The following is a 13,290-nucleotide window of genomic DNA, read 5'->3' as shown; positions in this document are numbered from 1 at the left end:
GAAACTGGACATTTTTTCTCTGTTTTTCAAACTCAAATTACCTGTCATTTATAGACAGACTAGTAGGTTAAGCTTACAGTGGGAGGCTGATTGTAGGTTACATGCATTAGTATTTTGTTGTAAAATGTCTACTGTGACTAAGATAGCTGGACTAAATGAGGTTGAGAATACATTTGTTTTTGTATTTAATTTATTTTTTAGGACAAAGGAAATGATGAAATAAGTAACACTTGTGTAGCTTTGCTGTTTCTCTATATATAAGTCCAAAATTAAAGCATGAGCTGGTTTATTTTATAATGTTGATTCTTTTTCTTAATTTACAGTATATTATTTCTGGAAAACTAGACAGTTGACCTTGAAACTGATAACAGCAAGTTTTCACATCTGCACAGATTTTTTTTTTTTTTAGATTAATATACTTTAGAGTTTATATTAGATTATTACATGCTCCTCCTACGGGTTCAAACTAAATTTAAGTTCTTTAGAACAGTGGTAGTTTGCAGAGCAGTGTATTAAATTTTCTCAGGATTTTGAGTAAAAGCAGTGCACAGTCTTTAATCAGCTAAAACTGGTACTAGTTAGATCCCATTTCTGACTTCTTTCAGAGTAAAGAAGAAGTGATGGCAGTACGGCTCCGTGAGGCAGACCGCATTGCAGCTGTGGCAGAACTCCAGCAGCAAATTGCTGAATTAGAAATCCAGGTAATGAGTGATGGCATTAAATGTGAAACTTGATACTGATTAGATTTTGTACTTCGAGTTTTTTTCTTCCTCTGCTGTGTTTCTTTATTACTGTACTGTGAATACAAGACACTGCTTTACCAAGTGGGATAATGCTATATTGCTGAATTCCTGTACAAGCCTTAAATCTAACTTAGGCACATATTTGTGAGGTGTTAATACTTCCTTATGTACAAATACCATGTAAAAGACAACACTCTTTTTAACTCTGACTTCTGGGTTTTTTTTCTTGTAATTGCTACTTCTTACCAATTAATAGATGAGATTAAAAACATCCTCTGTCCAAAAAAAGTTGCATACAATTTTGATTCCAGCAGCTTTCTTTTTCTGTGCTTCCTCTTCTGCTATGATCAGTATTGAAGGATTTATTGTAAAACTCTTGCTCTCTTCATGTAAATCTTGAAACCAGAAATATTTACTGCTACCACGTCAGTGTAGGATCTCAAGATGCATCCTTTGGCCTCTGTGTTGTTCCTTACGCTTTCAGTTCCTTTTGGAGCTTTCAGCATCCCATGAACTTGCTGGTCCCTCAATGAGAAAAACAGAGATTGCTGTGCTTTAAATTTTCTTGGCTTTGGGAAATCATGATGTCTTATTGTAGTCTGACCTTTCTATAATCATAAACTTTTGTCCTGTCTGAATTCTGATGCAAAGTTTTTCTTGGTTATTTTGACTAAGTTACAATCTAGTTACTCTCTGGTTTACTTTTTTTAAACCTGGTTGCTGTTGTGTTTCTTCCCTCTGAAATCTTTCCTTTGAGGTGATGTTATTATATAGTTTCAAAGCCACGTTTTCCTTATGATTTCTCAGCTAGTTGTGTCTTTTTCATCTCTTCGTATATGGAATCTACAAAGAATTTTTGTTATATTTCCTCTAGTTCAGCAGGCACTAAACTTATTGAAAGTTAAAGTAATCATTTCTTTAAATCATATAATGCTTAGATAATGCTGTGATCTCTACATTAGAAATGCCTAGATAAGTATGGTAAGCATTGCATATGAATCATTTATCATCTAGTAAGATAACAAGAGTAGCTGAGTTAAGGTCAATCTTCTGCTCAAACTGACATTTTAAAAAAAGAGAGGAGAAGTTTAAAGGTTACTTCAAACAATGTGATTTAGCAGGTAAGAAAGTACTCATTTTACATTATTTTTACTTTAGCACAGACTTCAAATGCCATCTGCTTCCATTGTTTGATAGATTCACATCTCTCAAAATGTAGTCAGTATCTTATGAAATGGTGATCATTCCCCTAATGATCAGTTGGGAATTTTTGGATAGCTGTCACGCAATTCCAATTGTGTTCATTTTTTAGTGTAGATACATCTGACTTGGTTTTCTGTTGTGTAACTGATCAAACCATCCATGCTCCATCATTTTATTGCTCTCTCTTATTCCTATTCCATATTTCTGCTTAACTTAGGGATCCAGAATTGCATATGGATTTTTATAATACCTTGTCATGAGACAGAAAGAGCTGCAGGAATGTAATCTATTTTATGATTCTAGCTAATGCATCTAAAGATCACACTGTTCCTGTTTTGTCATAATGTTGCACTCTCTCAGGTTCAGTTGTTTATTCACATCATCTCTCCTTTTTCACAAGTACTACTTTGCACAATGCAATTTTTATCTATGTTTTTATTGTTCTGGGTTTTTTGTTTCCTTCCAAAGTGCACTTCAAGTCCCAGTCTTTATGGTATTCTCAGATTATCACCTGCTAATGATTTCTTGAGTTTGATCTTAGTAAAATTCTTTATTTTCTTCACAAAAGTGAGAGTGGCTGTGCTTTCTTTGTATACAGGAGTGGAGTATGGAGTAATTTTGTGGCTGAGGTTCACGTTCATTTGATGAGTTTGCCCTGTTAGGTTTTTGGTGGACATCTGTTCTCAAACTTAAACTAGCAGGGATGATCATTTCTTCAATTGTGAAATACAGATTTTAGGTGTGAACTTTATCGTATTTAAAACAAATAATTTAGCAGAATTAAGTTCTGCTAATGTTAATTTATTTATTTTTGACACTATGGACATTACTTGAACTGCTTTTATTGAACTGTGATAGATGTCTGGGATTTTTTAAAAAATCTAAGCAGATATTTTTCACCAGTGTGTTTTGCCAGCAAATATGAAACTTATGATCAAAACTTCCTTTTTGGGTACTCATGCTCAAAAGCCTTTGAAACACTGCACCAAAAGAAATGTAATAATGGAGTTGGAAATCCTGAATTCCCAAAGCTTGTCAGCCATAAAACATGCAATTGATAATAGGGTTTAAACAAAAGGGAATTTTAAAGGAGATTGAAAATCTAGATAATTTCTTCATCACTGGAGAAAGAGCTGCCTCCCGCTCTCTTCTGTTCAGCTTGTAATCAGGTGACAGCTGTAATTGGTGTCACCTGATGTGGGGAGCAGAGGCCCTTTTAATCAGAAGTTGCCTTAATGACTTGAAATGCAATATTTAATACCAGAAATACATTTAGCCAGTCTTGGAGAATAGGCACCAGCATTAAAGAACAGATGCACAGTGCATCACAAATAGGTCTGCTTGTCAAGCTGTTTCAAAGCTGATAAAAATGAAGGGGGGAAGTTAACCTACCACATAACCTTCCCTTTTTTTTTTTTTTTTTTTTTTTTTTTTTTTGAGGGGGGTGGTGCTTTTCTAAGAAGCTCAAGGGATTCACTGCCAGGTCCACATGGGCCGTAGCAATGCTTAACCTAAATTGCAAGGTTTTCTTTTAAAAGTTTATGTAGGTGTAGGTGCAAGACAGTGATGTTAAATTTGTAATGCAGAGTATCACTACTCCCACATAAGAACTGATCTGACATCACACACACACACATGCTAGATTTAAATCACAGTTTCTGGGTCAGTCTTAGTTTTGGTTAGTAATAATGACTGGTATGGAGAGTGAACTATCATTCAATAACAGATGTAATTCTGCAACAAGTTGTCAGTTTATTATGTTGTTAAGAAGTTATTTCTTAATATTTTCTAAATGTCACCTTGTCTTGTTTGAGCATTCAGTTCATGATGCTGAGCTTTTAAACTTTTGTGTAAGTATATTGAAATGCAATGAGTTGTCCAATACATGATGGATATTCTAGGTCTTTCTTTACACTTTCCATGCAAAATTAGCACGGAATTGAAGTATAACTAAAGCTTAACTTATGTTGCACATACCTAAGCCCCAGAAGTGACAAAGAAAAACCCTGATGTTATAACCCTGTTATGTGGAAACAAAGGTTTACTTTATCAGCATTTGTTTACTCCTCTATTATGTCTTTATTTTTCTCTCACTTGCCAGTTCAGTTTATGTGTGGGTGGTAAAAATAGAATCACAGAATGGCTTGGATTGCAAGGACTCTTGAAGATCTTTTTCCAACCTCCCTGCCATGGGCAGGACAACTTTCCCTAGACCAGGTTGCTTCACTATCTTCACATTAAAGAATTTCTTCCTAATATCTAATCTCAATCTACTCACTTTCAGTTTAAAGCCATTGTCCTGTGACTACATGCCCTTGTCAAAACTCCCTCTCCAGCTCTCTTGTAGCTGCCTTAGGAAAGGGCTCTAAGGTCTCCCCGGAGTTCTCTCTTCTGTTGGCTGAGCAGCCCCACCTCTCTCAGCCTCAAGAAGAATAGAAAAATTCAGGCAGGGTTAAATCAGTTACAAGCTGCAGTCACTCAGCTGCCTAGGGTGAGGAGCAGTAGACCAGTGGAAGTGTGGGCAGGTTGAGGAAGCAGAGAGGGGCAGCTGTAGTCTCTGCTTGGCAGCTTAACTCCTTTCCTTCCATTTCTGCAGGCTGGTGACATGTAGTATCCTCTTAAAATTAACCATGGCTGGCTTGAGTTGGGCAGTATAGAGCATACTCGTAATATGAAAAACTAGTTTTACATCTGAGTAATCTTAAAGCAAAAAATATCCATAATAATTAATTCTTCTTTTGGTTAGGTTGATCTGGACAGACAGTAACATCACTTCTTCCTGCTGTGTTTCCTGGCAGATTCAGAGAATTTTGTCACATTTACCCTATCTCTAACTCGGTCAAAGCAGCTTTAAGAACAACTGTAAAAGAAATCCATGATTGTGCTAGTAATTTCTCCACAGCTTAAACTTTTAGCACTATTTCTTTAGAACTAAGCCTTTCTATGACCTCTGTTTAATAACTTTTCCAAGTACTGCCTGTTCAGTAAAGAAATTGTTTCCATCTTTTCAAATTACAGGAAACCCTTTTTTTACTCTTATCAATAGTGGTGTGTGATGTTAGTGATGTGTTTTTTGAAAGTCTAGAATGAGTCACTGTAAAGTCACTGAAAGGACACTAGTTACCACATCTACTCTTCTGAATATACTTAATTTACATTTTTAATGCAGTGTCTTTTGCCACAAAGTAAGAATTTTAAAGCCTCTCCTGAAAAGAGGCTGAGGCTAGTTGTTACCAAGTAAATATTTCTAAGCCAGAAAAGATCAAATTAAGGGTTTTAGGGAAACATCCTATCTTCCAGTCATTTTTAGTAAAAATGTTATCTGAGGAACAGACAGTTGTCTAGTGTGCCTGGAGTTTGACTGCCTATGTAAACATTTTTTTTTCTGTGTTTTTAAGTTCACAGTTATTAAAATGAAAACAAGCCTAGATGTTTCCTTATTATTTAAACCAGCTTATTTTCTTATTGACGTATATTTCCGTTCCTATCTGATGTGATAATTGAGTGTTTTAGAAAAATTGTACTCCTCTTGGGATGCAACACCTGCAAATGGAATTTGATTACACTGATCTTCTGTATCTTAAACTTTGATCAAGCAGCAAAAGCCAGCTTAAGGCCTCCAGTGTTTTTCAGGTGCTTTCTGGTGATTTATTTATTTGTTGTATAAACCTTTTTTATTATGAGTACTAAACTTGATTTTGGGAGGGCATTCTACAGTAATGGTTTCAGGTATTTTAAATCAGCATTTTTTTAAAGCAGTCTGTTCCTGCACTCTTGTGTGGCCAGCTATACATCCTGGCCTGATGCTAAACGAATTTGGAAGGTCTCCATATGTTCAGGAGTAATCAGTAGCATCAGGTGGCTTTTTGAGACTAGCTGTTGCTTTTTTGCAAGATGCTTTTTTCTTAGAAAGCCAGACAAAAGAGGATTTAAGTGTGCTATGAAATCCATGATTCTCAGCTGATAGTTTTTGGTGGACAGAATTTTTTAACATTTTAAGGAGAAAATTTTTGGAATGTAGATTTTTCCTCTCAGGAGCTCTCGTGTAACTCTTGGTATGCACACAAGTACAGTCACTCTACTACTTCACAGCAGGATGAGAGAGGTGAGAGCTTCCAAAACTGTGAAGGGGCCTAAGTGAGTTCTGTTTTAGCAGTGGGTTTTTTTGATCTATAGAGCTCATTTCCTGCTTTGCTGCCCATGCTACTCCCACTATATACACAGCCTCTGGGGCAGGGGGTTGGACTGTGTATTGGCTGAGTACACTGCTACAAACACCTGTCCCTGGGGTAGAGGTGATAGCTGCCATGAGGGTGTTTGTTGCCCTGATACAGATTTCTAACCCTGGTGGTGCTGTTGGAGCTGGTCTGTCAGAAGAGTCTAAAAAGGAGCAATTAAAAATCTTCAAAAGCAGTGAAATCAAGATGATGCATCTTTAATTACAGTATAACACCAGCTGGCATTGCTGTTCTAAAAGTCCTTCTGGGAAGAGGAGGTAGGCACTGCAGCGGTGCCAATGGGCAGATGCAGTACACCAGGGATGTGGGTGTAGAGATTAATTCACATGTGATTGCAGGATGCTTTAAACAAATTCCTACATTCTAGAATTGGCTAGCTTTCATTATTTTGCAATTCTGATAATACCCACACTTTGCTTATTTATATGTTTTCTAATTTTTTCTCTGTATATTAGTTTTAAATTTAAAATTACTATGATTTGCCTAGCAACCAGCTAGTTTTTGTGTTGTGACTTCTCCAGATATCACAGATTTGTTATAATAGTGCTCCCCCTCACCCCCAACCACCAAAAAACTGAGCCAGCAACCCACATCCTATGTGAATAACTCTAGATTTAAAGAATTTAACGTGGAGATTATTAATTACTTAAGGTGTGACATTTATACCTTAAAGACTTCTAAATTGTAATTCAGTTTTGAACCCATACAGTTGATTTGAGTGCTTTCCTCAGAAGTACAGAGCTGCTCAAGCACAGTAGTCCAAAACTATTCAAGCACAGTATGCAAGCAATGCAGAGTTAAATGTCCAGTTCCTACTAAAGTAAATGCCACAATAAGAAGCATTAAATGAAATTAAACTGCATGAAAGCAATTTAATTTTTCTTATGTCAGTGCATCTGTGTAGTAACTGATAGTATGGCTGCTTCTTGACTACTGTTGGCAGTCCTGGTCTCACCTATTTCAGAAGGATATGAAGGTCCTTGAATGTGTCCAGAGGTAATAAAGCTGGTGAAAGGGCTGAAAAGAAAGTCCTGTGAGGAGTGGCCAAGTATTCTGGGCTTGATTTAGTTTGGAGAAAAGGAAGCTGAGGGGTGGTGGTGTCAAGCTCCCCTAATGAAAAACTACTGTTAAAGAATGTTACTACCAAATTTAAGTTCCTCACATTCAGATTTGCCTTTGATTAATGAATGCTCATCAGAAGGTGGGAATTATTTGCATTAAGATCTCACATGAAATGTCACTGGAAGGTGAAACAATTTGGAAGATCATGGTAATACTTTGTACTTGTATAAAAATGTATGTGTTGATGAGAAAGATCAGTCTCATTTCACAGTATTAAAAACATTGGGTAGCTTAAAAATCATAATCTGACAGATAAAACTTTGAAGGCCTTTTTTGTCCATTAGATAGGTAAGCTTTCACTGTCTATCATTTGTTCTCTAAATTAGATTATTTTGCTAGAAATTAAAATTTATTTTAATGGTGTGGTGTATGACTCCTGCATGTTTCACGGTGGTTTGCTACCACACTTGCATAAGAATCTTTAAAAGACACTGGTGTGATCAACTTATTAGACTGTACTTTTCTGTTGGTCAGGGATGAGCAGCAGCTGTAAAGAAGACTCTGATATCTTGTCATAATTTTTTTCTATGTCATCCTTCAAATTTATCCACTGTAGACAGACTAGGTAGCCCACAGAACATGGAATTATTTAATTAGGAAGATGATTTTTTTTATCAGCGAGTTAAAAGGATCAGCTTCTGATCACTTGCATTTTGAATGTTGCAAGAGGAAGTTACAGCATGACCTTCTTTAAAGTATGTTTGTAGAAAATGCCATTGCAGGGTTACTTTTTTTTTTTTTTTTTTTTTTTTTTTTGGTGAATTGCTAGCTCTATAAAATCTGTAGTTCTGAAAGGAAAACTGAAACTTACTTGCCTTTCAGTAATAATGCCATCTTGCAAGCCAGGCTTATGCCTTCCATTCAGCTCTGACTGTAGCTGCAGCCAGCTCTTCCATGAGCAAATACACACAATCATAACACCACTTAAATGTAATGGAAGTGTGGAATTCCCATATGATATATGCAAACAGCTTTCAGCTATTTTTGTGCCAAACCCAACCTGCTAAATGTTACTGCTTCTGCTGTTAGTTTATCTGGACTGACCTTGGCAGTGCCTGTTTCACAGCCCCTTGTGCACCCAGTTTCTACCTAAGTTCAGCTGGTTTTTACACTTCTGTTTTAGAAGGGCTATGGCGCCTCTGATCTACTTCTGCTAAAACTTTGCTTTACTGTTGCATTTTGATTGCAGAGTGTGCTGTGACATAGTAGAGTCCATAGAGTAAGAGGCTTAAATGGGAAAGTCAAGGTTTCAAGCAGAGGGAAAGGGCTTAATAATTTCTCCCATATCTTCCTGCTACCTCAAGAGATCAGGTCAGGCTCATTGTGTGGAATCTTAGTGTCTGACAGCAAGGAAGATTTTTTTCACATGCTGATGTATTTTTAGCCTGTAGATTATGTTGCTTTTGTTTCACAGGCCAGTAGTCATTCTCGTAGAGAGAGATGATGGGGTCAGACTGCATTTGGATATTTTTAATCAATTTAGGACAGGAACTATTGTTAATATTAATGCTACTTTTGTCTATGTGTGTGAATTTGGCCATAGGTTATCTTGGAGATTAGGTTCAGTATGGAAATATGCATTAAAGGATCTTGTTCTTGTTACAGATTGTGGGAATTAATAGTGATTATGACAAAATTATTTTTTGAGTAATTATGTAATGCATACCTCACTGCAAGAAAAAGCCTGAAAAAAAGAGAGAGTGATTCGATATTGCCATTACTGACAGTGTTCTAGATTGTTCTCTTCATCCAGCAAAAGGGTTTGGAAGGTAGTATGTTACCTCTCCTCATAGTTTTGGCCTGGGGTTTATATTTCAGAGGGAAATTTTAAAGGAACCTCTCCATTAAAGCTTTTTGTCTTATCCTTCGATCAACAGTTAACACTTTTCATTCTAAAAGGTATTTAACCTCTCTTTGCTAATGACTTTCAATTTGACTATTAAAGTAAACTGTTTGCTTTCTTCAAGTGTAATTAAAACTTCAGCAAAATGAGCTATAGTCATGTCTAGATACCTGCTGTAACTTCAACCAAATGAAAGTGCTGGGTGGTGTCTGGGAATACCTTTAGTTCATGACAAAAATATGCAGACAGTTAAAATAAGATTTTTAATATATTAGATCTTTGAATAATTTGAATATGATTTCTCTTTTTTAACCAAAACAGAAAGAAGAAGGAAAAATTCAAGGGCAGCTTAATAAATCTGATTCTAACCAGTACATCAGAGAACTGAAAGATCAGATAGCTGAGCTGCATCATGAGGTGAGTGATATTATAGTCTCTGATCACTTGTACTTTTGTCCTCTCACCTGTGGCAGGTTTTGCTTATTTAATAGTTATTATATCCTCAGTACCTGTTTTTGCTGAAGTACATTATTTTAAATGAATGCAATAAAGCTCTTATACATGAATCTTGCCTTTATCTTGGAATGTAAGAGAACATGAAGTGATTAGTTTTGTGATTTGACATTAAATGAGATTAGCATTTATGTTCCATCTTGACTTTTTCCTTAATTTCATGAATTGATCATACTCATGTTGCATTTACTCCATTTGGAGCTGCATATATGAAAATAAGCCCCTTGATGTCTTTATTTGCTACAGCTATTAAGGCCACTATAGTTAGAAGCTAAACCTCACTTGTGCAAGTAGAAGAATTCATGCGTAAATTTTCTGGTTCTTGCTGTTGCAAGGACAAATTTTATGTGGTTGTATACTGAGATTGCTTTAAAAAAAAAAGAAAGGATGCTTGCTTAATATCAGTTAACAGATTTTTAACTTTTAAACTGCCAAAACCTTCAATCTATGAAATGTCTGTCTTCAAACTTCCTTGCTCTAATAGTTGTAGCAACTTTCTGTTAGTTAAAAAGATCAGAAGGTCTTGAAACCAAAATGGCTTATGTAACTCCTGTGCTCACTGGCTCATTTCAGTTCATGCTGCATTGTGAAGTAAGGTCTTTACCTAATACTCCATCATGTGCAAAATGTCTGGTCATCTTTGCAGTAGAGTCTCTTTCTAGCTTTTCATACACAGCTCTGAGAGTGTTGCTTAAAACCATAGATTGAAAAGCAATTCAACCTAATTGTTTGTTGCCTTTTTGCTTTTATTAAATGAACACATCCTTTCTTTGAGCGTAGATACTGTTTTCATAACAATCTGGGTAGATCCAAGCTTTTAGGATCAACCCCTTGAGACTTATAACACAGTTGAGGATCTTGGAATGTTGTCTGTGCTATAGATCACTATGCAATAGATGGAGGATAGTCTCTAGGGTCATCAGTCCAGCACCTTTACTAATCATTAAGCTCACTTAAAAACCGATTTAAAAATCAATAACCTGGCTTTCTCCATTAAAGCACTCTAATTAATTTTCTTTGTTGCTTTCTTGAAGAATTCCCAGAAAGCCAGATATTTAGTGTATTTTTGCATTATGAACAAAATAAGGCACTGTACTAACTTTTTCCTCTGTTCGCTGTAGGTTTTAAAGGTAAGAAACACTGCTTTGGGGGAAAAGTAGAATTTTCATAATTTTCTCTATACAATCATCTGTGATTATATGCCTGGCTGAGCAACTGAATTGTCATAAAGGCAGGCAATATCTTTATCTACATCTTTTATATCTATATCTTTTATCACATCTTTAATGTGTATAAGGTAATGTGGACAGGTTGGAAAGAAGATGAGAGATGATGTTCATAAGCTCACAGAATAATGATAATTCTAAGTAATACCAGTGATTTCCTGGTTCAGTTCATTCTAGTCATTCCTGGTTCAGTTCATTCTAGTCAAATCTTTATCAGCATTTCAATTTGCAGAAAGGAAGTGCTGTGAAGAACATGAATTTCAACAATAGCCGAGTTTGAGTAATTCCATGTAGAAAAGAACTCCTCTTCCAGATATGTTCTTTGTGGTGGCTAAATTTTTAATTTCCAAGCTAGGTAAACACTATAGGAAGGAAATAATTCCAGGATATATAGGAACAATATGAAGAAATGGTTTGACTTGATGATTTTACAGATATTTTCTGACTAGTCATTCTATGATTTTATGAAACTGTGTATGTATTAGACGTGTGCTACCTTGGCAGCATTCTGCATGCTTTTTACACAGACTATATTCAGGCGCAGAAGACTTTGTTTACTAATGACTTACTTTTCCCTTTCCCCCTTACTGTTACCTATTTATTTGTCTAGTTTTTAAATCAAATCTTAAGAGGGAAAGCAGTGTTTCCTGCAGTGTTTCCTCAAAAAGCAAAATCTGAAGAAAATGACAACAGGAAGAGGCAAAAACATTTGCTCTCAACTGCTAAATGTTAGAAATATAATTAGTCAATGCTAGTTAAATAAACAACTTCCTTAAATCTGCACTGAAGTGTCTTCATGCATGCATCCATTAATGGCCATGTTCTTTGTTTTTTGGCTAGCTGCTTTCTGATTCTACTTCTGCAAAAGCTAAAAGAAACGTTACACATTTGCAAATGCATCTTCCTGAAGATAGGGTGATGGTGTATGTGACATGCTGACCACAATCTCCCAACTGGTTAGCATGTGAAAGGCACTGGAAAAGGAACAGAGCTCTTGGTGACTGTAAGGTTACCTTCTAATACTTTGCAATTGTATAACTTTAAACTGCACATAAATGCAAATGTTAATTAAAGCAAAACTTATAATTTAAGGTAGGGGTGGGACAGATATGTGTGAAACAAGGTGAAATGTCTTGTCATGGCCATCAATGTTGATTCTGCATATTTAACTTTTTTTCCCCTCTCTGGCACTGCATTTTTACAGATTTTTACACCAGAAAAGTTGCAGGTTCTTCATCTGAAAGATGGAACAAAATAATGACCAAATCTGTATTGAATACAAGTAACTGCTGACTAAGTCCGTATTCTGGCCTTTGGATAAACACTATTTCGTGCCTTTAGCCAGCAGTAGGAATGTTAATGTTTCTATGTCAGTGGAGCCTGGAAGAGCTATATATTCTTTAATTCTATTCTATGATATCATCCATCAGATGGCAGTGATACCAAGCTGTGGCAACAGCACGATCCATCCTAATTGCAGAATTCTTGTGAAAGGTCTACTGTTCATCAGTGTTTGCAAGCCAGGCTAGTAGCCAGGCAGAGGGAAATCTAGAATATCAGAGAGGGACACCAATAAGGACAGCAGAGAGTCACTATTACTGAGGAGTGTCTAAAGGTGAATTCTTCACTAGAAGGTGGGTTGGGGACTGGAGTTTGCTATAGTACAGGTGCAACAAGCTGCTGCTGTACCATCTCTCGGCTTTCAGGGTGAGAAAAGTTTGGCCCTTAGTATTCAGATATTTCTCTCACTCATTCCAATGTGATAACCTAAATCAGCTATGTATTGGAACTCTGCATGATGTATCAAATAATTAATCAATGGATTCAGATTACAAAGTGCAATTGATTGGAAGTTTTTGTAAGTATAAACAAAACTTCTGAAAAATCAAATTAATTTTGGTCATCTTTTGCTGAGTTCAAAATTTTGCATGCTTCTTAAGAATAATGCAGCTTGCAGCAAAAAGGAAAAATTTCAGCTGGTTTTATTACTCACCTAGGAATAGTAATGCTACAGTCAGTCTTCAAATAATATTATAAGAAGACTTAATTGTAGTACATTCAAGTTGTGTTCCTGTTACTGAATAAAACTACACATACTGGAAATTGGTAGTATGGCACCCAAAACTGAACTGATGAGCCACACTGGTATTAAATGTACAAGGTAATTAAATAGAAAAAGATGCCTTTTTTCTTACCATTCAAACACTTAAAAATAACTATAAATGGAATTATTGGATTTTTGGCTTGTTCTAACAAGCTGCCTGCCTGATTCCTTTTATACCTAACCAGAGGATTTCTGAAGCATGGTAAGCTGAGTTGAATATTAACTACTTCAGAGTAAGTGTTAAACATGTATTTGATGAACACTTCAGGAGAACAGACAAAATTTGGAGCTTTGAGAA

At 36.0% G+C, this 13,290-nt stretch overlaps 1 protein-coding gene across 8 annotated transcripts in view; it reads left to right on the top strand.

The window, feature by feature from the left end:
- The window catches only part of EVI5 (ecotropic viral integration site 5), a 70,369-nt gene that overhangs the window by 42,490 nt on the left and 14,589 nt on the right, over positions 1 to 13,290 (top strand). For all 8 annotated transcript variants that reach the window (XM_030226435.2, XM_030226442.2, XM_030226439.2 and 5 more), the window contains 2 exons: positions 606 to 701; positions 9,471 to 9,566. In XM_030226435.2, coding sequence (XP_030082295.1) covers positions 606 to 701; positions 9,471 to 9,566 — 192 coding nt within the window. The remainder of the gene's footprint in view (positions 1 to 605; positions 702 to 9,470; positions 9,567 to 13,290) is intronic.

The sequence above is a fragment of the Serinus canaria genome, chromosome 8, assembly GCF_022539315.1.
Source record: "Serinus canaria isolate serCan28SL12 chromosome 8, serCan2020, whole genome shotgun sequence".
NCBI lineage: Eukaryota > Metazoa > Chordata > Aves > Passeriformes > Fringillidae > Serinus > Serinus canaria.
This window is presented reverse-complemented; position numbering and strand designations above follow the sequence as displayed.